The sequence below is a fragment of the Fusarium tjaetaba genome (assembly GCF_013396195.1).
Source record: "Fusarium tjaetaba strain NRRL 66243 chromosome Unknown NRRL66243_c0000153, whole genome shotgun sequence".
In the NCBI taxonomy this organism is placed as follows: Eukaryota; Fungi; Ascomycota; class Sordariomycetes; order Hypocreales; family Nectriaceae; genus Fusarium; species Fusarium tjaetaba.
This window is the reverse complement of record NW_023501349.1, coordinates 151,226-174,738: the sequence shown is the minus strand read 5'-3', so window position 1 is coordinate 174,738 and position 23,513 is coordinate 151,226. Positions and strand designations below refer to the sequence as shown.

The window sequence follows — 23,513 nt, the reverse complement described above, 5'->3', positions numbered from 1 at the left end:
CAAGCTTACATTTTCAACCGTCCATGATAACTTTGGTGGCCAAAGATGAATCTCAAATGGCAAAAGCGTCATATGATTATTTTACCATGTATACCCTTCTGGCTTATTGTATATCAAATTGCTCTTGAAAGTCCCGTACACTGTTAATTGACCTCACTTGACCGTTTCCAGCTGAAGTTACCAACGACAACTTCTGGCCAGGGCGAGCAGCGAACCCTCCCATGTGTCTACCCATTTATTCCCGTCGGCCGGTCCTATCACTTCTTCTTATCTGGAGTGTTAAATCACCTCATTAGTTGTATGGAGAGATAGGTTGACAAGATACTACTCACCAGATAAATCTGCGAACAGGGAACTCCTTGGCTGTTCTGCAACTAAACAGAATGCGCATGCGTTCCGCTCATAGACCCAGTACAGTCAGTTCTCTGACAGGCCGCACTAAAGCTGCTTCCCTGCTACAACTGCCATGCCGTGAAGCGGCTCATCCATCTCATGATGGCTTGTCCCCAGCTCCTGGCTGCCCCCGACGCGTTGGAGTGCCTCATTTATCTTGGCCTCTGGCTTTCGCTGACGCTTGATATCGCGGAGGAGTTCCCCTGCTTTGGGATATCTGACCTCCACCGTAAACCCAAAAGAATCCCTCAGTCTTCTCACAATGGAACGTCCGACTGCGCTGCAATTGTCAAACCTTTCGGCCGTCTCGCAGAATTCGGCGTCACCATCCCAACCTTGTCCGGCAACACCAGAGTCAACAGCTTCCTGGATTAATTTGTCCTTGAAAAAGCACTGCGCAAAGTCAACTATAAAAGGCTGGAAGGTTGAAGCTTCCACAACCACATTACGAGGTGCGCTGTCGTATAGGATGACACCGCGCTTGTTGATCTCATATGTCGCGTCAATGGCTTGCTGAATGAGTGATGTCCAGCCTTTCTGCGTTGTAGGTCGAGCAGGATTTCCCTCCTCAATAATGTCATCAAGATTAACCCCTGGGATGTGTTGGAGGAGGATGCCGTAGACAGTTTGGTAATCTTGTTTTGGGGATGCTGAAGTTGGGACGACGCGTACCAACGCATAAAGCTCCGGTATCAAAACACCTTGAAGGTCTTTCAAGCGCTCGTAGACCTCAGCCTCAGTTCTGAAATGGCGATCAGTGATCCTCCAGAGCGCCGCTTCAAATCTCGCGATTCCGTCGGGGCCCTGCCGAATCTCAGCTGAGGTACGAGGAAATTCTGACGTGACTTCATCGTGATCCATCTCCTCGAGGAAAGGGCCCATAGCACCAGAGTTTAGAAACGACTGGTAAGCGGCTTCGACTTGGACGGTACAGGGGATGTGTTTGTCATGGCATTCGCGAAGGTATGTCCCGCAGCGACGATCGTAGACCTTGAGAATGGCGAGGCGATCGTGGAATCGGACTTGCATGACGGGGGACATAGTCTCTGTAATCACTCGCTCAACGATCACAGAGATATTCTTTCCCCTCATGGCTAAAGAACCGCTGCTGCCTTCGAGTATCTGCAGTTGTATGACCTTACCGGCCTGGTATTCTGCTGAGCTCGTTAGCGGTGGAAATTACCGATGGCCAAGAACTTACCGGGGCCGACTGAAGGCTCCGACATGTCGAAGATGAGAGAAGGGATTCGGTGATGAAGGCTATGAGTCCCGCAGCTCTTTTGTGTGGGTGCGTTCAATGATGAGATGCGTTGATGTTGTTGAGAGAAGTTGCTTGAAGAACGCGCGGAGGTGGGTAGATGAGTGTTGTTCTGGAGCGATACTGATACTCTGGGCTATGTTCTGACACTGTTCACCTGTGTCATTGGAGGTGGTAAAACACTCACAAACCTAAAACAAAGAAGCAAGGTCTTCTCGAAATTGCACAGCGTTTGTCAGTCGCTGCAATATATTTCGCAGTGTCAGCCAGCTCCAACACATCCCCCCCTCCACCTCGGCTTTCTCTCTTTGCTCAACTCTAGCCAGGCCGCTACAGTCCTCACCAACTCTTGTAAAGCAGTATCTCGTTATATACATGCGACCAATGGTTAATAGTAGTGTCTTTCGTCTTTACCATGTAGTAACGCCACTACACAAAGCTTGCAGGTAGGCCACATGTCTGGTGGATATCTACGGCCCTGTTGACGATTTTCCCACTCCATGCCGCAGGATATCATCGAAAAGAGTCATCTGAAACTGTCCTTGATAGAGTGGTCTCTTCCTACTCTTCATCTATTAGGGCCATCATACGTGGTCACCAGAAGGACTCTTCCTCATCGTTCTATAGCATAGCTGTACCGCGAGCGTTGCTTGTGGGAATGCAGCACACTCCAGAGAGCGGCTCGCTACCACATGTGAATAAGGAGATAGACATTGTACAGAAGTTATGCGAATCAGCCAGCTTAGAGACCGCTCGACCGAGACCACGGAAAGAAGAGGTCTCCGAGCAGCTACTAGACTGCAAGGTATTTCACTTCGCAGGTCACGGCTACGCCGATGAAAACGACTCCTACAATAGTCATCTACGTTTAGAAGACTGGAAAGGAGATCCATTTCGCGTTACAGACCTACAGCGAATAAATATTCGCGAGCATGTGCCGGTTCTTGCGTATCTTTCTGCCTGTGGCCCCGGACAGATGAAGCGGTATAACCTGGTTGACGAGAGTATCCATTTGATCAGCGCATACCGACTACCTGGCTTTCGCCAATGATCAATGCTGTGTGGAAATAGCAAGGACTACGTATGAGACCATGAGAGATTTGGGGCTGGGTGATGAGGGTGTTAGCTGGGGGTTACATCGGGCATCCAGGGAGCTAAGAGACAAATGGGTCAAGGAGCAAAAGCAAGAGAACAAGAAGGGTTGTAAAGATGAGGATGGACGGGATATAGTGAGTATAGAAGAGGGACTCGAAGTTGGCGAACAGTTGCAGTGGGCACCTTATGTTCACTTTGGTGTATGAAGACAAGACTGTCATTATGAGGTGTTCAAATTTCTCTACAGGGCACTTTGCATAATTATAAGCATAGCCTCCATCTCGAGGTCTTCTGATGCACTACCCGTTGGTTTCCCGTTCCAAATCAAGGCGCGGAGCGTTGATCTTACCCCGCTTATAAAGTGCAGAAACCAGCGATGAAGTCTGGTCACTGGGCATGAAAGTGCAATATGGAATGACTCCGCCCTATGAATTTCCAAGGCAGTGCCAAATGGTCGAAAAAGCTGGAATTTGGTAGAACTAATCATCACACATAAAATCAGCCATGGCCCCGTTTATCGTCCGTTATCACAGATTACGACACATAAAAGTTATCGCCTCGACCTTGATAACCAGTCGTCATGCTAATCCCATCTTATCAATCTTTCGTCGAATCTCGAGCTCGTACGAATCCTTGTATTTCTCGTCTCTCAGACTACTTACAACATGAATGTCTGGGTGAAAGTAAGATCACATACCTAGATTATACAACTACGGTTTCGGCCCCCGAGCGTATCGATGTACCGGAGAATGAGCTTTCCCAGCTTATAAAGACTGCACCATCAGGCTCAACAAGATTTGTGTTTGTGGAGAACATCTCACCCGGCATCATCATATCTCTTGGTGAGAGACTGGACATTGATCCTTTGTTCTTCGCCGACTATATCCATGTTGGTTTTGAGAACCCAGAGGAATCGTCACCGCCACCTTCACTTGCGACCCTGCCGTCTGTCATAGCCACGAGAGATCATATTCATCTCCACTGTCAGAAGGTAATCGCACTGGAGGGAACAGATGAGGAGTTGACACATGTGCCATATGCTCTAAAGACCGAGTCTAATGTTCCTCGAAATGTGCGGCGGTTGGTCACTCTTCCTGGTGGACGGTTGGCATTGTCCCAAACTTGCTGCTCTTTCATCATAAGGACTGTTGGAGACATACGTATCTGTGAGTAATAACTCAAAGATCATCAACCTTCTGACACCAGTAGGTCTCTTCCTCGTTGACCCTCCGGTCACATCCGTTATCCAATCGCTTGACGGTGGCCAGGTATCAAAGTACCAAGCCAGTGTTTCGCATGGGGGGTTCGAAGATTTCCGAGCACCGCAGACTTTTTCATCTTTCAGAAAGTCACCATCTAGTGATACTTGGGATAAGACCTCCATGATGGAAAACATCGTACACTACATGCGGGTGAGCCCACCGCCAGGCCTTGACTTCAAATCGCCAAGTATCCTCGGCATTGGATACTACCCCATCTACATCACCCTATCGGAGTGGAATATATACACTTACCTGACTAGCCGTTGCTCGAAGTACTATGAGTATTCCGATCAAGTCAAAACAGGCCGAATGCATGATGAAGTTCTGGTTGACCTCCAGCGATGGAGAAGGCGCAGTAAGAGCAGCCACCAAAAGCTGAACATTCTTGGAGAAGTCATTAGCTCCCATATCCAGCGCGGAGATGACATGGAGGTATGGAGTGGTGTCCTCAAGGACATTAACTCACTTCGCGACCAACTCCACGACTACAGCCAATCTCTAGAGCAGATGGTTATGGTAGCGACGTCACTTGTCCAGCTCCTTGACTCTCGACGGTCAATCTTGGAAGCTATAAATACAAAGCGTCTGACTTTCCTGGCACTCGTATTTGTGCCTTTGGCATGGGTTTCTAGCCTTTTCAGTATGTCTGATGCCTACTCACCTGGCCATGAGCTCTTCTGGGTCTACTTTGCTACGGCTTTGCCGGTACTCGCTGTTGTACTCTTGCTTTCAGCACTTCCCTATGGGAAGATTACGATAGCTGCGAGGTCATATAAGGCGCGAGTCAGAAACCATGGAACGAGAGTTCTAGGAGAGCTTGTTTAAGATAACTAGTCAAGGGCATATAGAAACCGGTAGTGACAAGGAATCTTTTCCTATTTTATATTTCAATTTCAGGATTAACATCCATCTGGAGCTCCAAGAGTTCTTTGATCTTTGTTAATTCTGTAGAAGCATATTGTAGTGGTTTCAACATGTTGTTAGGCCTTTCAACACGAGCTCTGACCATTTCATCGAAGTTCTCCTTTCGCACAATATTCTGCACCTGGTTGTGAACTAACATTCTGTTCCTGGACGCCTGCTCAGGTTGCTCCAAGATTCCAAACAAAAGTAATTCTATCTGATGTAGGTAAATCCTACCGGTGTTGGATCTCCCATTGGGTTCGAAATATGTGAAAACTACTTTACAGAAACACTCTAGCGTTGAGATACCGAGATCATAAACATGTAACGGCAAACGGGAAACTATTCACGGGCAATCATACCTCGGATTAAACAACCAAAGTTTCTCATATCAATTTCTTCAAAATCTGCAGTGCGTCTTTACGCCACATAGCCCAGCTTCCCTGTGTCCGGAGATGCTTAGGATAATTGTCTGGGAATTTTTTATACCTAGACAGGATCTCCGAGCGTATGCTAGGATCGTCTTTCCAGCTACCTTCATGAAGATCCTCACATGAACCAGAGCAACTAGCTAAGAAGTCATCACGGAACAAAAGGCGTTCCATAGACCTCCAAGTCTCTTCATAGTCTGTTATTTTGTACTCGGTTTTCTTGCCTGTGGCGCAAAATAGAGGTCTGCTGTGGCGTCCATTCGTTCCGCAGTGAATAAGTTTGTGGAAAAACAAGGTTGCCTTGAAATGTCCTAATCGAGCATTTTCTAGACTTGACAGGAGAGTAAGATGACGAACTATTTCATGTACCTTAATTTCTTGGTTGTTTGTGCCCCTGTTTTCTTGTTGCCAGAATGCCCAATGTTGACACAGCAGTTGAAGGAATTCTGTGTCGCAGACCAATACTGCAGCGCAGCAGAGAGGCCAATTCGGCCATGGTAAGAATGAACGTAGAACTACCTCATAGCTGTCTATCAATGGTATAGACAAATCTGCAACTATGACGGCTCGTTCTAGCAGAATGCGGAGGAATGATGGATCTGGTGAGACCAAAGCCGGAAGAACAACCAGTTGAAGGAAATCAGCGTTCCCTAGACTTTCGATACTATGATAATTGATACCCAGTCCCTCGAGCGAGTCTAGGAAGAGGTTCAGAGTGTCAGGGCGTCGGGTCTCTATCAAACGACTACAACTCGCCACAAAATTAGGGCAGAAATCTGAGAAACTTTCCTCATCATGCGTTCTGCTTCGGAAAGAGCCGCCACGACCCTCAACGAGCTGTAAAAAGTCTCTGAAACACTGCTCATCGCCATGGCTTAAATACCATGCGAGGGTTGCTGTAATGTCTGCTGGACGGGGAACGACGACTTGCAGCATAGCGTCAATGTGGTCCAGGCTTCTGCTGCAATAAACCAACTGGCAGATCGCAGGCTGCTCTTTCAAAATTGAACAACTATGTTCGAGAGCCAGTGAGAGATATCCACTATCGTTCGAGGTCAGCGCAGCCTCGACCATAAGGATTACATCATCAGGAAGCCATCTATCTCCATGGTTCATGTAATACACCATCTGGCTCAGGAAATTGCGGTCCAGCCGTAGAAATGCGGTTTGAACGAAGTAGTCTCGTCGATCCTCTTTCGTTTTGAAACCCTCAAGGAGCAACTTCATGTCCGCGAAGTTTTCGCAATGCCAACAGATAAGTTTCCACACGGAGGTACCTAAGGGTAAGGGCCCAGCGCCTAGGCAGTCCCTGAGAAGAAAGTCCGAGCTTGGGCTTTTAACTTGGTAGACCTTCTTGGCTACATCATTGATGATGGTCCTTAATAACAACGCAATCGAGTCGGATGCACCTGGGCTGCCAGTGTCATAATCTGGAAGCAGGAGACAGTTCCAATCTCGACTCGGCCAATTAGCTAGCACGGAAATGGAATGAACCATTGATACTGTCAAGAACTTTGGCTGGAACTCAGAGTAGAACAGTTGGAATCCCCATAGGATAGCCTTCAAGGCATCGCAGTCTAAGGAAAGTCAATAACCGAATATTAATAGCCAGGGAACTTACTTTCCTTGGATATTTAGGATTTTAACTGTGCTTCCCAATCTTTCTTCAAGAGTTTCCAAGAATATCCATAAATCATCGTTCCCCACAGAGTCATCTTCAGGTTCAACTGCAAGAATTTGACGTTGGTTCTTGGTTCTCAAAGGAAGTACAATACTTACGTTTCATCTTACACAAATCGTGCGCGACAAAATTTTTCAGCACAACGTTGAGATAGATACCCTGGCGCGGCACTTCCAATATAAGAAAACATTCTTCACAAGTACTCTCAGTGTCCACAGTTCCCTCAGTTGTGCGGTGGATTTGTGCGAAACTATGAATTTAGTCAGATCAAAGAATATCAGATCGAGCGTATCATTGTCTCATACCACTGAAATAAAACTTCTCCGGGCGAAGTCTGCAAGCCGAGATTATCTCGATTGATGCCGAATTGCCGAGGAGGCGCCGTCGCTCCTAAAGGTGGTAATTGCGGCCATATGTTTATGGTGTTGTCCTCAACATCACGGAGCTGGAATTCGAAAACAGGAAAGTTTTCCAAGCTTCGTTTCGCGACCTAAGATGGTCAGTAAGTGCGAACACTTGAGTAATTTGCGATCTACTCTACCTGACTGAGATTTCGGATGTCTTCGCTTCTTCTGTCGTTAGAAGCACCTAAATGAACACGTTGTGGGTGTATTGAGACGATGTCGGCCAGTATCCAGCATGCCTTAAGTAGGTTGATATAGGCATGGACTTGAATCTTAGTCCCTTCTGTAAAATGATTCATTTGTGACCGAACCTGTTGAGCATTAGTTTGCATGGCGTTGGAATCATTGGTTTATGCGGCACCTTTAACAACCACCATTTGCCTGCCTGCAGCCAGTCGTCGATCGCAATTGAGGCCCAAGGCCTGTTACCAATCTCTGCACTTCGCAAGAATGCTGCGCTGAGTTCTGCTCGGTCTCCATCGTCCAACGGAGCGTTCAGAAGAGGTCCCTCGGGCGAAATGCGGTGGCCTATCATGAGGTTCCGGAGCTCGTCCAGCTTCATGTCCGTTTTTGATTGTTGATTCTCAATCCGTTCCAGGGATGAACTTGCTCGTCAACACAAATTTCAGAAAGAAGAAGAATAAACCTACTTTTGAGCACCTTGCAGAAGAAGGGTTAAGTGGAAATTGTGAGACATGAACTAGAGAACGTTAATGCTTGATACCAGTTGCTTGAGCCGTGTTTCAAACCTTCGCGCGAAGCTCGTTGATGCTAGACACCTCAAAGGCGAATTTGACGCGGTTCCATTGGATTCGAAATGGACGTCTTGAGCCTTCAAGTGCATCTCCCTTGCCAAGTTCCGCATATTTATCAGCCAATCGGTCCATTTTCTGAACAGTCGCTTTGACTTGACCCATGACTTTGCACGTGTATTCCAGCCGTCGCTCTCCCGCGCGTTTTATCCACTCTTCCTGATCTCGGACTTCTTCATTGAGCAAGTTTACCGTGTTGGAGAGATTGCCTAGCTCTTGGATCAAAGCCCGGAGCTCCTCAGGTGCATCACGCGACACTTTGTAGACTCGAGTGTAGATCTTCCAGCATAGCTCCCCGACGGCAATAAAATCGCCAACGCCGAAGCCGAAAGACATAGTCTGGAAGAAGTTTGAAGTCCCAAGGTTGCGTTGGTAGGTGCCTCTCGAAGCTGGTGCTGTGGATGTTACAGAAGTAATGTGTGCCGTGCCGCCTGTTGGTAGTTGAGATTACTTTCAGGCTGCTGACAAAGTCGTATGGCGCAAGTGATTGGTAGTCAGTGATCATATCAGGCTGTGCGCTCACATCTGCCAGCTGGCGGTTGGTGATTGGTCTGAGTAGATTACGCCTCGCCGAAATTACAATAACAAATTCCACAATTGTATTTGCATTTCTATTCCGCGTCTACGTGCGCGGCTAGTTGACTAGGTGATTAGGCCAAGTATTGCTCAGTGACATCTTGTTACAGTTACAGGGCTCGAAATTTATTCTCACCACCTTCAACACAATCCTTCACCACTTCGTCCAAGTCCTCCTCCGGCAGCCCAAGTAGCTCATTGTGCAGCTTGTCTTGGGTCTTCAGTTTCTGACCCTCCGGTGAAAAGATGAAAGAATAATAAGCCTGCACAAGTCCCATGATATTACCAGATCTTCCCATCGCCTTGCCATTCTCAATTCGATCAGCGCTGCTCTCATACGTGATCTCCCAGTCTGCGTCTGTCGTGTTCGTGACGCGCTGAATACTCCTCAGAATATCCTTCTGGCTGACATAAAAGCTAGAGAGATACACTGGTTTGTTGCAAAAGTGCACGATTGTTGAGGATTTGTCGTCTTCGTCATCTGGAAGCTCTTTGAGACTTGCAATCGCAGCAGCGGCACGGCCAAACTGTGCCAACGTGCTGGTGTTGATCTTGGCTTCACCGTTGTCAAACAAAGTAGCCTTGCGGTTATCGATGTCAAAGCCCATGAACGACTCTCCGGAAGGCAGGCTGTAGTCAAACCACACGCCTCCTACGAGAAGGATCCAAGCGCTGACACCAACGCGCTCGATCTCCTTTATAAGATTGATCGGGGGCGCAGCTGGGAAGAAATCATCCACAGAACCTTGGTTCTCAATGACAACATTGGCAGCGTAGATGTTGGGGATGATGTAGCGGATGCCTGCTTTTCCAGCTGCGCGAACAATACGATGATGGACTTCTGGGTCGACAGTGACGGCGAGGGTGATGATGAGGAGCTGCTGGTCCCTCAGAGCCGATGCAATGGATTTCTCATCTTCGTAATCCACTGGGATCGACTTGACGTTATCTGGGAGCTTGGAAGTACTGCCAAAACGAGTCAGGGCAGTGATGGAATGCTTTCCAGTCTTGAGGAGTTGCTCAGTTATTTGGGCACCTTGCCGACCGCCAGCCTATGCATTGTTAGAGAATTGAGCAAACAAGTGCCTCGTGGAACATACTCCGACAATTGTGACTCTTTCGATGCGGTTAGAGAAGCCTTCAGGCTGATCTTTTGCAAATTGTTGCGTGGACATGGCTAGGTTTGAGGTACGAATGAAGGCTGTTATCTGTCTGTAGTTTGCAAAGAATGAATATTTGTTAAACTGGGAGTGAATGAAGAATGAGTATACAGAAATAGGCCATATTTTGTATGAAACAGAGGACCGAGAATAAATGGATATTCGCGATGTTAAATCCGGATTTCGGCCGAATTGATTTGGAGTTTACGCTCTATGGCCGTATTCCGGCCGGGATCGCGGACGAATGACATCAAAGGCACAGTAGATTACAAATGAATAAATCCTTCGCATATCAATCTCGATAACGATTATGCAAACATACCAGTCATCCTACTAGCCCTGAGCAAAGGACCCTCTCTCCAAGCTCAATGATTTTTACCGCAAAGATGCTCAGCAAGTCTCAGCGAAAGAGCTGCCAGAGTCAACGAGGGATTGGCCTCGGGACTAACAGGAAGAACCGAGAGATCGCAAACCCATAGATTATCCAGGCCCTTGACCTTGAGGTTTGAGTCCACGACACCAGGTCCCTTTGGTCCATCCATTCTCATCGTTCCGCACTCATGGGAAAACACTCCAAAGCCCAAATGTTGAGGTCGTAAGCCAGGGTCAGGACATACTCCGGGGTCAGCATACGTAGCTTGGTTAGGCTTCACACCAACAAATGCATCGCGAACTCTGCGGATGATATCCTCCATAGCACACTGAACCTCATGCTTAATCGGCGGACGACGAATATCCAGCACAGGATCCAGGCCCGGAAGACTAAGCACAGAATTCTCATCATCAAGCTTCCCAACAAACTCAAATAGCACGCAAATAGTGTCAAAGTTCTCCTTCTCATCAGCCGCATCCTTAGTAGGACTCATGAGCGTCCCATCACGACGATAAAAGTGCGTCGTGTTGAGCGTCGCAGAACTTCCCGCCAAGAAGAAATTCGCATTGATCGTCACTGTGACGAGACATTCTTCGCCACCGACTTTGAGGTGTGTTTTGAGATTGAGGGGCTTGGAGGTGACGGTGTCGGACTTTTGCTTGGCGAAGCGCACGTAGCAGACATTGTGGTCGATGAGACCTTTGCCGACGAGGGGATTGAGGTGGTCGAGACCGCTGTTGAGGGCGATGGAGGCGGTGCCGATTGTTCCGGCGGAGAGGATGACTTTGGCTCTGCCGACGTCGAGTTCTTTGATGGTGTTGGTGGATTTGTCTCTGATCTTGAGAGCGTTGACGCTTTTGTTACTGAGCCTTGGTCGTCAGCTAGAATGCTCGGTGGATGTATGGGTGTACTTACAAGGTGTTGCTGGCAGTGTGCTGAACCGCGATGACCTCTGTGTTGAGCAGAACAGAGAGATACTGATCGTTGGCGTACATGCGATTGATGATGCTCAAGGTGGTACTATATGCACCTTGGGCGAACTTGTATGGTGCCGGGGCATTGAACTGCGCTGCGATAGGCATGAGATCGAACTTTGAACCAGACAAGGCATTTTCCAACATCTGATTTGCGTCTCCAATCTCTGTAGCGCTGACTTCATGCTTGCCGTCACCCTCTGGGTAAATGACATCGCCAGGCTGCGAGTCAGTAAGGTATCTAAACGCCTTCTTGTATCCCTGCACAAGATCACCCTTGAGGTAATCAACAACATCAGTGGGGAAGAAAGCACCGAGAGTCTCATCTCCAATCTCTGGGATCCAAGTACCCCAGAGATTAGAACGTCCACCGACGCAATACACTGGACCGCCGACATAACTATCAGAGCGATCGGTGCATTGGACTTTGGCTTTTACAGCGTCATACACACGCTCGTTACCCTCCGGGGAATTACTTGCGCCACGGCTGAAGTAAGGGCGAGAAGTATTGAGAACGTGGGTGGAGAAGATGACGCTGCCGCGCTCGATCAACAAGACTTTGTATTGCTGGGATACAAGCTGTTCAGCTAAAGGACCTCCGCCGAAACCACTTCCTACGATGATATAGTCGTAGGAGTTGAGTTTGGCGAGGAGACAGACGACGTCTGTGTCGAGATGGAGGAGATGCTCCATGGTGAAGGATTGACCAATGAAAATGACTTGAGAGAAAGGGTTGTGAGATTGGACGAGAGAAAGAGATGAGAGAGGACCTGGGGGTATTATAGATGCACACCATGTAAGACATAATTGAGGAGGATATACCAATTTGGAGCTGACGAATGTGATATTGGTGTGATGAGTGCATGGCATCAATCACATCCTCAATGGGAGATGTCAGCAAGCCACTTTCGGCCCAATTCAGCTGAGGTAGATCAACAAAGAAACCTCAATATGCATGCAGAGACAGCTGAGGTCAGATCAATAGTTCAGTCGGCGGTGAGTAGTGATTGGATTCACGCATATGCATTATTTAAGGAATGAACCCAATACCATGTACACACGCTCAATCTTACCATGTTGAACTATTGAAGGGACTCGGCAGATGTGTTTGAGGCCCCCAACAGCTGTTCTAGATATGTTTCATTGCATTTGATACAGCGGCACGGCATGGACCGAGTCCGCGAAATAAATCTGATACGTCGGAGCGGTATCGCAGTATGTTGTGGACATGACGACTGGAACCTGGTCGTTGGAATGGGTCTTATCAGAGCACAAATGCTGGGAAACATGTAGAGTAAAGGTCTTACTACCATAAGGTCATTGAGATACAGGACTCGACCAGTTCTATCTATGCAAGGTGCAGAAATACAAGATATGCAGTGACAAAGACTAACAAAATACACTTTTCAACGCCTCTTCCAAAAGAATGCCAAGATCAGAACATTGTACGACAGTTTAAGCGCACCAGCGAGAATAAACGCAAGCCAGAACTTATCCAAGCCCGCAAACAATCCCGTGATGTACAAACCAAGACAACTTCCAATCGTCTTTGTAATATTCACAACACCCATCGCCGACGTCCTCTCATGGTCCAAAACCCCCGCCGAGATGAACGCCTGTCGCGGCGCATTGTCAATCTCGCGCGTAACGATTCTAAAGATGAAGATCACAAGGGCGATGTACTTGTTCCCAGGCACAGATACCATTAGCAGAGAAATGGAGTTTACTGTGTGACAGAGGACCATGGTTTGCACCTGTCCGATGGCGCGTGACAGTGGTGACGATGCGAGGTTTAGTATGGAGGAGATTATGCCGGCGGTGAAGGTTGCTGAACCGAGAGCTCCCTCGGGCATGTCGTACTCGCGCTTGAAGAAATATGTCATCCATGAGATCTGTGCGAGACCTGAGCCCACAAAGTCTAGTATCAGTGCGAGGGAAAGCTTCCACATAAACGCAAAAGACGCTGGTGTGAAGAGCCGCTTCTCCTGTGCTGCAGCTAGAACTTGAACTTGTGTTTCAGTAACGGCTCCGTAGCCGGAGCTATTATCGTCAAGAAGAGGAGCAGTCTCATCATCGGATATTTCTTCATCTGGGGTGAGAATGCCAGACTGAGGCGTTGAGCAAGATTCTTTCTGGAGGGGCATTTGCTCGACTTCGGAGCTGAGGAGGAGTGAACACAGGAGTTTGAACAGGCCGATACCGGCGTAGCTGAGGAAGATTATGCGGTGGCAATCTAGCTTCTTCATGCCGTTGTCTTCGAGGGCGTTGATGAGCCAGCCTGTCAGGAGATTACTCGCTGCTGTGCCGAACATGCCCAGCATAGACCACCATGCAAACATATCGTTGCACGTATGTGCCGTGCTAAGACGCGCAATCGCTGATTCTTCAATTGCCTTGAACGGATCAATCTCATTCGCACTACATCGTCAGTCCCCCTCTCACTCTCACCAAAGGGCACACATACCTTGGATTAATAACAGCGACGATACTCGCAATCAGCAAAAGCCAGAAATTCTCAAAGTACGCAAATGCGACACCGCCTGCACTCATCAACAGCGCTCCAAGAATAGCAGTCAATCGAACGCCGACACGATCGCCGACGTAAGTGAGGATAAAGCTGATAGCAAGATCACCCACGAGCGTCAGCGTCATGAACAGACCGATCTGCGTATCCTGAAATCCCAACGCGTTGAGATACAGCGCCAAAACGAGCGTTGTGCCTCCATAGCCGAGAAGGCGGATGAAGCGGAGAAGGATAAGAATCTTTAGGTCTCGGCTTGACCGCCACAGAACATCGGCGCCGATGCTAGAGAGGAAACGACCAGCTACCGCCATGATGAAATGCCCTGTGAGAGGATATGTACAAAAGGAAAACCCTGGGTGAGATGGTTAGTTCTAACGATAGTCGTTGTTTGCCTCATTTATCTAAACAGAATTTTTTAAATTTTCCGATATCTTCTCTTCTCCCCCGTCGATCATCTCTCGCACGGCCCATGCATGTTCTAGATCATGCGATCGGACTAAGCTTGGCTCTCTTTTTTTCGTCAGCTCCCTCCGCCCAAGCAAGGAAAGGAGAAAAAAAAAGCGCCTCTTCTCAAAGGGGGACAGGCTACGTAGACGAATCATGACCCAGCATGTGCTGCTGTGCGCGTGCCAGATGCTCCCTTTGGCTAAGACGAGTCATACATTGCACGGCGTGTGACCAATCAAGTTTAGGTAGAGTGTCTGACTTTTCTTTTCTCTCGTCTACTCGGAGTACGTATTCTAGCTAAGGAATGTCTGTCTCGCCCGCTGATGCCTTACCGTGGGGGTTACGGCATTGACCAGACCTTCTCCCTCAGCGGCAGAGACGGGCTGTTTCCCTCCCGCACACTACGCCAGCTCTCGTATTCTGCAAAGCGCTTGGCCGCATACCCCGCGTAGTCAAAGTCGATAGTTCCGGTCGCTGTCTCAGCCTGGATGAGAGCGCAGAGACCCCTGTCGCGGCGGTGTAAATCAGTGTCTTGCTTTTGTCTCTGTACCACCACACTCTTATCTGTCTGTGAGACAACTTACCAGTAGAACCCAGGAAAGCCCCTGTGATCGTCAACCTGACGCATTAGATGATCCACAGCAGCATCATTGACAGTCGGTATGTCGTGCTCCCGACAGAGTTCGGCGTGGGTCGTGAGATACTCTGCTATGAAAGCGCGTCGTGTTGATGTCTTGGGGAGCAGATTGTAGTCGCAGTCGAAGCCCGTCCATTCAGCGAAATGATTTGCTAGTTCAAAGGCCCGAGGACAGTATGTGGCGTGTCTCGGGGTCGTTCAGTGTCTCTGTTTTGGGGGACATTTGCAGAACAGGGTGAGACTTACTCGTAATCAATGAACCGAACTGATGCGACGTCAATGCCGTCACCCGACTCTTGTACAATTATGTTTGCACACAAAAGGTCGCCGTGAGCGAGAACCTGTGCGGGTTTAGTACCATACAAGCAAAAAAATAAAAATGCAACGACGCACCAACGGCTCCGACGTGTCAGTTGACAGCAAAGCATCGGCTAGATACTTGAACTTTTCATGCAAACCATCAATTTCTGCCTGTGATCGGTGAGGATGTTTGGAGATAGCGTCTAGCCATTTCTTCGCGGTGGACCAAACGCCCGGTTTGTAGGTCAAGACGTCGTCCTCAGGGTCCGCTGTGGGAAGGGTCGCGTGCCACCGAGCAAGCTCCCTCGCGACGCCGCGGAAGATTCTTGTCTCAGACATGTCGCCTTCAGAGCAGACTCGCCCAGAGATGAACTGATACGCATGTCCATTGCTGAAGCGAACCAGTGGAGATGAAGACAGTTGACGCTCGGCCAGGAGCTTGTGCACCGTGAGTTCCTCTATTGCGCGACATGTTCACGTTAGACACGAATCCAAGACGGAAGTTCCAGACGAGATTGACAGACAGGGGTACGTACTCTCGCGGTCAATGGTGATGTCCGTGCCATCTCCGTAGACCTTGATCAGCACTGCATATGCAGTGGCAGAATCTGCCGTGGATGCATCGACCGTAACCTTGAAAAGCTGCAAATGTATTTGCATTAGCGCAAACAAAGTTCCGTGTTCCTGGGTAGGTCAGTATGAGGGAACACTCACGCCATTCGTCGTGCCCTGAGTCAAAGCGGAAATACGCATATCGTCGATCTTCCGATCGGGGAACAGGAGCGGAAGAAGCGACAGGGCTGATCCATGAGGATCTGACGTATCAAAGACAACATCCTTGAACGGGATATCCATTCTCCACTCTCGGCAGTTCAACAAATAGCGAGAAAAAAAACAAAGGAATATCCAATAAGAGATAAAGATGGAAAAAGGTTGGGAGGAGTAAAAGATGGGAAAGCCCTTAAAGTAAGCTGTCTGTGCCTCTGGGTGTAACCGCCCGTGCCGCTTTTCTCCCAAAGGGCGGGCTGTAAGCAGCAGGGATCGACGCTGAGGCTGCGGCTGAGATGAGACAGCAGAGCAAATAGTTTTCTTGGCCCGTGTCTCACCATTTGACGCAGATCAAACAGATGTCGTAGATTGTGGATGAGAGGGGAGTGATTGGAGGCTGGGTATAAGACACCGCCTTGTTTCTCACTGTGGCCCGAGCACACATGCGGCCCGCCAGAAAGGGATCATTACACTACATACTCAGCCTGGAAATATTGGCCAGCCACATCGGAGACTAAGGGCTTATCGAAAACATTCTCGCGTCTGTCTATCCATGATTGTCAAAAGCAATGAGCGAATCTCTAATGTTATCGAGGTATATAAGAAGAAAGGCACGCGACACAATGAGACTCAGAATCATCAGCATCTCGGCATTACATTTACATCATGGCGCCTACAAACAGTCTTCTCTACAAAAACTTTCAGAAACATCCCGCGGCTCTTGTTGAGTCGACAAAGGGGATTTATCTGAAAACCAGCGATGGACGCAAGATTCTAGACGCTACGAGTGGAGCGGCTGTTGCGTGTCTGGGCTATGATAACAAGGACGTTCAGAAAGCTGTCGTAGAGCAGCTCGTGAGTGTTCCGTACTGTCACCCGGGCTTTTACAAGACGCAGGCAGCTGAAGATCTCGCGGATTTTCTTGTTGAGTCTACGAATGGTCAAATGTCCAAGGCTGTTCTTTGTGGATCAGGTACGTGAACTTCCGTATGAAGAGTGGATGACGGAGTGCTAATTGATGTTTAGGGTCCGAAGCTGTCGAAGTCGCTCTCAAGCTTGCGAAAACACACTTCTCGCACCTCGCTATTCCCCAGACTGAACGAAGCCACTTCATAGCTCGCGTGGGAGCATGGCACGGCGCTACGCTCGGTGCGCTGACGCTAGGCGACTTCAAAGTTCGGAAAGATCCCTTCGTGCAGTTGATCTCGCAGAATTCTTCGCGTGTATCGGCTTGTAGTTCGTACAGAGGACAGCGCGACGGTGAAGACGACGAGGCGTATGTTGCGCGTCTTGCCCAAGAGCTCGATGATGAATTCTTGAGAATTGGGCCTGAGAAGGTTTGCGCTTTCGTGGCTGAGACTGTTGGAGGAAGTGTAAGTCGTCTCCCATCTTTTCTTGGAAATGTGCTGATGTGATGTATTTAGGCGAGTGGTTGTGCGATGCCGTTGAAGGGATATTTTCCTGCTATGAAGGCTGTTTGCGAAAAGTACAACGCTCTTCTTATTCTCGACGAAGTCATGTGTGGAATGGGTCGTACGGGCACTCTCCACGCTTGGGAGCAGGAAGATGTCGTTCCTGATATTCTCGTCGTCGGAAAGGGTCTCGGTGCGGGATACGCTCCTGTCTCTGCAGTCATGATCAACTCCAAGCTCGTCGAGTCGTTCCAAAAGAGCGGCAAAGGTTTCGCCCACGGTCAAACCTACATGGCCCACCCTCAAGCCGCAGCCGCCGCCCTGAAAGTGCAACAAATCATCCGCGACGAAAACATGCTATCGCACGTCCGCTCAATGGGCGCATATCTCGGCACCAAACTCAAAGAGCGCTTACTCCCGATGCCATACGTCGGCGACATTCGCGGGCGCGGGCTCTTCTGGGCTGTTGAATTCGTAACCAACAAAAAGACCAAGACACCGTTCCCGTATGATCTCGGTCTCAACGGGCTGCTGCACTCGCGCGGAATGAGCGCTGGGTACGAGATCGCACTGTTTAACGCTAATGGCGGGTATGACGGGTACAGTGGAGATCATTTTTTGATCTGTCCGCCTTTTATCGTGTCGAAGGAGGATGTTGATGAGATTGTGGAGAGGACGGCGAGGGTGGTGGAGGATACGTTTGAGGAGTTGGGCAAGTCGGCGGTTTGGGAGAAGATTACCCTGCAGATGGAGATTGATGAGGTGGAGGTGGAGGTTAAGCCTGCTGCGGCGATGGTTGCTGCGCAGTGAGGAAAAGTTCATAGAGGGGTTTTTGTATTTATCTGGTAGACTTCTATTGATTCTGTGTTGATCGTGAAAGACTTGGTGCTCGTGTGCATTTTCGTATGTCGTAGCGTTGGTGGCTAATGTTTGCAAAGTCGCCGTTGCACCGTCGCGGCTCCAACGTTGAGCCAAACATTCCCAACCGTAAACGTCTGTGGCATATAATCAAGCCGCGCCGGTGGAAAACTCAATCTCAAAATGAAGTCCAAGAAATTCCGACACCATCACCAAGTTTGAGTGGCTGCCCTTCCAAACAACAGGAATAATTTGCAATACCCGGTTGATCTCCAGAGGCACCAGTGTTGGACGCCCAATCTAGTTACAGATTTGGTACAGGTGTCCAACAATTCCGGGCGAATGGTTTAGTGGTATAATACTCCCTTAGCAAGTTTCGTCCATCAGATGCTCGCATCTGGGAGTGGTCCAGGGTTCGATTCCCTGTTCGTCCAACGTCGGTGGTTAGACTCCACCAAAAATCCTTTTTTTTTTATCTCCACTCCCTCCACAGAGTAGATACCTAAAAAAGATATCCTAAACTTACCCTAAATTTATATTAAATTACCTTAGTCTTTTTATCAGTCAGGTTTAAGGTCTTAAGTTTTATTTCCTCCCCTAGTTACTGCAACTCTTGCCTGTGGTAGGCTAAGGGATTGATCAGAGACAAGAAAGAAGTCAAGACAGCACTTTCTAAAAACACCAGATTTGTTCTCAGGGTCCCGTCGAAATGGAAAGCACAACACGACTTTTGCGCCTCCGACGGAAGGCCTCCTCAAACTCCGTTTCTCCAGTCAATCCCGCAATGTTTCTCCCTCTCTCATCATCTCTTCTTCAGCATCACCCCCGTCATCAATAACGCACCGAAACAAAACCGAACAAAGCACTTTATATTCTCTCAACACTTAAAAACATCTTCTACGTCGCGGTCATGGACGAACCAATACGACCAATACAAACAATGGACCTCGCCTTTTCCCTGGACAGGGACGACTTTCTCAAACGGCTCTCCTTTCTTGACTGGACAAGAAGTAAAGGCGTCTTCCAACTTCAGGTACTTCGCATCGCTACTGAGGTAGTGCCCTGTCAAAACGGATTCATCTGGACTGCGGCAAAAGTGCACGACAGCGACTCTAACGTTACCATTCGGATACATAATATGTGGCTTGCTATTCTGGCACAGCTGAGACCCTTGATTTACAGGCTCTGCCGTCGCCCGCTAAATATGCCTGTCACAATCTTTACCAATCAAGAACTCGATGACCCAACCTTGGTGGCGACCCGCTTGTCCGATGCGGTTAACACAAAACTTGGTGTTAATTTGGCGAGGACTCTGATGCCCAACTTTGAGCATACCACGCCTGAGGACACCGCTTCGGCCGCTCTGTTGCTACTCGGCCAATATTGCACAGCTCGACAACATCGGGAGCTAGGCCCTAAGAAGAATTTCTTTTTCAGGAGTGCGATTTTTTCAGGAGGGGCGCCGGACTGGGGCATACTGCGTGAAAAGCTCGCGGCAATCAAACTCATGAGTAGTGAATTGGAGGCACCGGTTAACCGCCATGAAGACTTTGTGTACAAAATGATACAAGTTGGTGCTCTTGACAACAGTGGGCCCCCTTACGTTGGAAGTGATCAATGGGACCCGAAAGCGTAGGATAACTTCTGGGGAGAAATGCTCAAAGTGGGCGAGAGCGGACATTTGAGCGGTTGGCTTCTTAACTTTCTCGGTGAAAACAACCAGCCGCGACGTCGTCGTCGGCACCTCGATGAAAATTCGCGCCCTGCTGTTGCAAGGCTACCTATTCTGGTCATGGATGGCCAGGATCACCATCATTCCACATTGATTAGAGGCTTGATCGGGTATGGCAGGTTGCCAATACAAGTTGGCGAGAGCACTGAAGAGGCTTTTCAGCCGTTGTCCGGTTGGATGGCGTACCACGACGACAATGACACTGCAGCGAAGAAGAGAAGAGAAGAGGGCTCTAGAGCAGGAGAAAGAAATGATGGCTGAGCAGAAGAAAAAGGAACAGAGGACATAATTGGCTCAGTACTCAAGGCTCAAGAGTCCCACACGGCACTCGACTCGAAGGTGGAGATGGAAGCGAGAAAAGAGAAGCGCAATCACTGGTTTAAATAGCGACATCAATCCTTGAATTATGTACAAAGAATGAGAATTAAATCTGGCTCAATGAGTCCCAGGCGATAAAAGGTCTTTATTCCCTCGCGCAACGCACCAGTGCCCTTGTGTTCCTCATAACATCACTGATTACCAGGCTAGGGGAGGAAAGAAAACTCAGGACCTTGACCCTAAGGGATTAAAATAAATTTAGCAAACAATACCCTAAGTTTAAGCTAAATTTACCTAATATCTTTCTTACTTTAGGTCGAGGTTCTAAGTTTTCTTTCCTCCCCTAGCCAAGTCGCGTTATAGCCCGCGCTACTGGAACTTGAACTGGGCAGTAGTAACGTCAGTGAGCACGTTCTCATTGCCATAGAAAATGTTGTTGCTCTCAATGTGCCAATAAATAGGCGTCGAACCACTCTCAGACTCGCACGACAGAAAGCCCGCGACTACCGCGCATTTGACAAAGTACCGGTACTGGTTGTTGACAATATTCTGATAGGTATCGAACTGAAATGAGAGTTGAGGGCCAAGCGGAATGACGGTTTGTAGGTAGAATTTGGTGCCACCAATGTACGTGGTGAGGCGACCGGTTGAAGGTTCGAGGACGAATGTTGCGGGGGTCTCTCCTTGGTCGGTGAGGTAGACATTGTCGAGATAGGTGTTTACCACGCTTCCATCGGATAGGACGGCGTTGATGAGGGTTCCTTCGGGGATGGAGGTGGTGGTGGTTGCAGCGGCTGTTGTCGTGGGTGATGGTTTGCAGTGTCCTGCGAGGGCGAGACCTGCCTGACAGGAGAGCGCGAAAAGGGATAGGGTCTGAAGTGAGAAACGCATTATGGAAACGAGTGAATTGATCGACGAGTAAAGGAATGTGATGACTGTTGCCAAGACTGGGGAACCGATCTTCGTTATATAGATCGTGGGTAAGGGGCCCAGGGGAGGAAATAAAACTCAGGGCCTTAAGCCTAACTGATAAAAAGATTTAGGTAACTTGGTATAAATTTAGGATACCTTTTCTAGAGTTTATTTTATCACCCTAAACTTAGGTGTCGTGTTGCTCCCTGAGGGGAGCTTGTAATTTCGTAAATCTGGAACCATCGGATCTTAGTGAGAGACTATTGACTGTTGGTATGTCGATCGGCCGGTACACTAACTACAAAATGGGCTTGTGTTGAGCTATAAGGCTGGAAGATTCAGCTATTGACGCCACGATCATTAGCTAGTCGGGGGATTCTATGGTAATTGGACACGATATGAGATTTTACGAGATTATCCAGCTGGAGCTAAGAGCCGCTGATTGCGGTGCAATTTGAAAAGAACTAGAGCAGTGAAAGAGATTATACTTTCAAAACTCTCCGTTCCATCACACTGCCCATTGTCTTCTCTGAATAGCTCCCTGCTACTCTCTCCCTGGGGGACCACCATCTTGAACCTTGCTTCTACACTGCCACCGTGGAGGGTTGAATATGCTTCCCAGCATCTTTGTCAATACTCAACCCATGAGGTGCCTGGATCTCACCATCCTCACTCGTATCACTCAGACTACCCCGTCGGGCGCGTACCTTTTCCCTGCAAAATCATTAGTTCCATTCCAGTAGATGTCTTCATCGAACTTACCCATGACTTCCATAAACAATGCGAATGACTTGAGTCATAGCTACGAGAAGAACAACCATGACGGCTGAGTACACATAACCCTTCGGAAATCGAGGTGCCTCGACAGTAGGATACACAAGAAGTGGTATCCAAGCTTGAGTCGACGTAGCTATAGCCGTCATCAAAATAAGCGTCAAAGCTCGCTCCTCGTTGTTATGTCGAAGAATAGTATTCGCCCAGCCATAAAGGACTGATGAAACTGCAACGGCGGAGTAGCCAACGCTGTAAGCATACCACTTTGCTGCCTCAGGGACGTTCCAGATTGCTAGGATGACAAGACCGGTGAAGTTTATCACGGAAGCTAATGTGATAGCGGCAGGTCTTCCGATCCATAAGTCGGCACTGAAGTTGATGAAGAGAACAAAGAAGATGCCTAGCGCAGGACTTATTGATCCTAGTTGGTTCACTTTGGTGGTGTTGTAGCGATCTAGGCTCTTGATCCAGAGGAGGAACGCAGCTGTGTTGGCACTGGTGTTGAAGAAGAGAATATCCCAGAATACGAGGATGTAGAACTGCCAACTCGTGAAGATGCGACGGAGTAATGTCCACGAAAAGGGTGTGCTTCTGACCTTTGACCCATTGCGTTCGAGACGTTCTTTTGCGAGGGCGATTTCAGACTTTTTCATGACCAAGCGATTCGGTTTATCGGGTGTACCAGGCCAGAGGAAGTAGCCTACAAAAGCTAGAGGCAATGTGATGATTGCGTTGATGATGAAGTTCCATCTCCAACCAGCGAGCCCGTTGTGCCCGTCAAGGTATTGCGTCGCAGCGCCTTGGAGAAGACCAGCGGTCATAGTCCCAAGAGTAAGGCCGATATAAAATAACCCGCCTCTTCTGCCAATCTCATCTGATCTGTACCAGCTGCCGAGGACGAAGTGAACGCCAGGGAAGTAGGATGCTTCAAAGATGGAGACCATGAAGCGATAGGCCATTATCTCTGCGTAGCTTGTGGCACGATACTGAAGGAGTGTAAAGATACCCCAACCTGGTATTAGGTCAGCGAAAAGTTGAGTAGGGTATAATGGGTGACGTACCAAGGTCAAGACTGGGAACTAAGATGTGCATTGGAACACGAGGGAAGAGATAGATGAAGGGTAAAAGACCGACGACATTTCCAACGACGAAGATCGTCTGGAACTGGACTAATTCGTTGCCGTGAAAGCCTAGATCTTCTGCCATGCCAGAGACGTAGGCATTATCTGATGGGGTCAGTACAGGCCACTGGGAGTCGGAGGTTGAGCTTACTGATGTTGGTTTGATCGACATATTTTACCCAGTAGAGAACAAATGTGTAAGGGACGAGTAGAAGGTCAAGCTTCAAGATGAGTTTCTTTTCCTCTGGGGTGTCGGTTGGTGAGTACCAGTGGTACCACTTCCTCGCAGGTGGTTCAGACATGTTTATTCCAAGACTCAGCCAGTATTGCCTGTAGTACTGCGACTAAGTGTCGGGGGATGCACAATTTATGCTGATCCCACATATGC

General features: G+C 48.6%; 9 protein-coding genes across 9 annotated transcripts; 3 read left to right on the top strand and 6 right to left on the bottom strand.

Annotated features, from left to right (window-relative positions):
- Window positions 1–438: 438 nt before the first annotated feature.
- Window positions 439–1,619, bottom strand: FTJAE_7548 (serine threonine kinase fnkB; the record flags this gene model as incomplete). The annotated part of the gene is made up of 2 exons (XM_037354275.1): window positions 439–1,547; window positions 1,595–1,619. The coding sequence occupies 2 exons, from the start codon at window positions 1,617–1,619 to the stop codon at window positions 439–441; spliced, it is 1,134 nt and encodes a 377-aa protein (XP_037205424.1).
- A 1,707-nt stretch (window positions 1,620–3,326) lies between these two features.
- Window positions 3,327–4,833, top strand: FTJAE_7547 (zinc transport; the record flags this gene model as incomplete). Its single annotated transcript, XM_037354274.1, has 2 exons — window positions 3,327–3,912; window positions 3,956–4,833. 2 exons carry the CDS (start codon window positions 3,327–3,329, stop codon window positions 4,831–4,833), a joined length of 1,464 nt encoding a protein of 487 aa, XP_037205423.1.
- Window positions 4,834–6,867: 2,034 nt separating this feature from the next.
- On the bottom strand, window positions 6,868–12,015 carry FTJAE_7546 (uncharacterized protein; the record flags this gene model as incomplete). The annotated part of the gene is made up of 11 exons (XM_037354273.1): window positions 6,868–6,919; window positions 6,964–7,069; window positions 7,122–7,273; window positions 7,329–7,513; window positions 7,565–7,738; window positions 7,789–7,983; window positions 8,177–8,634; window positions 8,952–9,867; window positions 9,916–10,016; window positions 10,355–11,211; window positions 11,264–12,015. The coding sequence occupies 11 exons, from the start codon at window positions 12,013–12,015 to the stop codon at window positions 6,868–6,870; spliced, it is 3,948 nt and encodes a 1,315-aa protein (XP_037205422.1).
- Window positions 12,016–12,728: 713 nt separating this feature from the next.
- Window positions 12,729–14,157, bottom strand: FTJAE_7545 (multidrug resistance; the record flags this gene model as incomplete). The annotated part of the gene is made up of 2 exons (XM_037354272.1): window positions 12,729–13,740; window positions 13,787–14,157. The coding sequence occupies 2 exons, from the start codon at window positions 14,155–14,157 to the stop codon at window positions 12,729–12,731; spliced, it is 1,383 nt and encodes a 460-aa protein (XP_037205421.1).
- Window positions 14,158–14,633: 476 nt separating this feature from the next.
- On the bottom strand, window positions 14,634–15,983 carry FTJAE_7544 (ethanolamine kinase; the record flags this gene model as incomplete). The annotated part of the gene is made up of 6 exons (XM_037354271.1): window positions 14,634–14,799; window positions 14,878–15,117; window positions 15,177–15,271; window positions 15,324–15,688; window positions 15,767–15,872; window positions 15,945–15,983. The coding sequence occupies 6 exons, from the start codon at window positions 15,981–15,983 to the stop codon at window positions 14,634–14,636; spliced, it is 1,011 nt and encodes a 336-aa protein (XP_037205420.1).
- A 681-nt stretch (window positions 15,984–16,664) lies between these two features.
- FTJAE_7543 (CAR2-ornithine aminotransferase) lies at window positions 16,665–18,220 on the top strand (the record flags this gene model as incomplete). The annotated part of the gene is made up of 3 exons (XM_037354270.1): window positions 16,665–16,971; window positions 17,025–17,371; window positions 17,423–18,220. 3 exons carry the CDS (start codon window positions 16,665–16,667, stop codon window positions 18,218–18,220), a joined length of 1,452 nt encoding a protein of 483 aa, XP_037205419.1.
- Window positions 18,221–19,208: 988 nt separating this feature from the next.
- FTJAE_7542 (uncharacterized protein) lies at window positions 19,209–19,904 on the top strand (the record flags this gene model as incomplete). The annotated part of the gene is made up of 1 exon (XM_037354269.1): window positions 19,209–19,904. The coding sequence occupies one exon, from the start codon at window positions 19,209–19,211 to the stop codon at window positions 19,902–19,904; it is 696 nt and encodes a 231-aa protein (XP_037205418.1).
- A 783-nt stretch (window positions 19,905–20,687) lies between these two features.
- FTJAE_7541 (uncharacterized protein) lies at window positions 20,688–21,209 on the bottom strand (the record flags this gene model as incomplete). Its single annotated transcript, XM_037354268.1, has 1 exon — window positions 20,688–21,209. One exon carries the CDS (start codon window positions 21,207–21,209, stop codon window positions 20,688–20,690), a length of 522 nt encoding a protein of 173 aa, XP_037205417.1.
- A 605-nt stretch (window positions 21,210–21,814) lies between these two features.
- FTJAE_7540 (transporter SEO1) lies at window positions 21,815–23,427 on the bottom strand (the record flags this gene model as incomplete). Its single annotated transcript, XM_037354267.1, has 4 exons — window positions 21,815–21,944; window positions 21,993–23,016; window positions 23,066–23,230; window positions 23,277–23,427. The coding sequence occupies 4 exons, from the start codon at window positions 23,425–23,427 to the stop codon at window positions 21,815–21,817; spliced, it is 1,470 nt and encodes a 489-aa protein (XP_037205416.1).
- Between the last annotated feature and the right edge of the window lie 86 nt (window positions 23,428–23,513).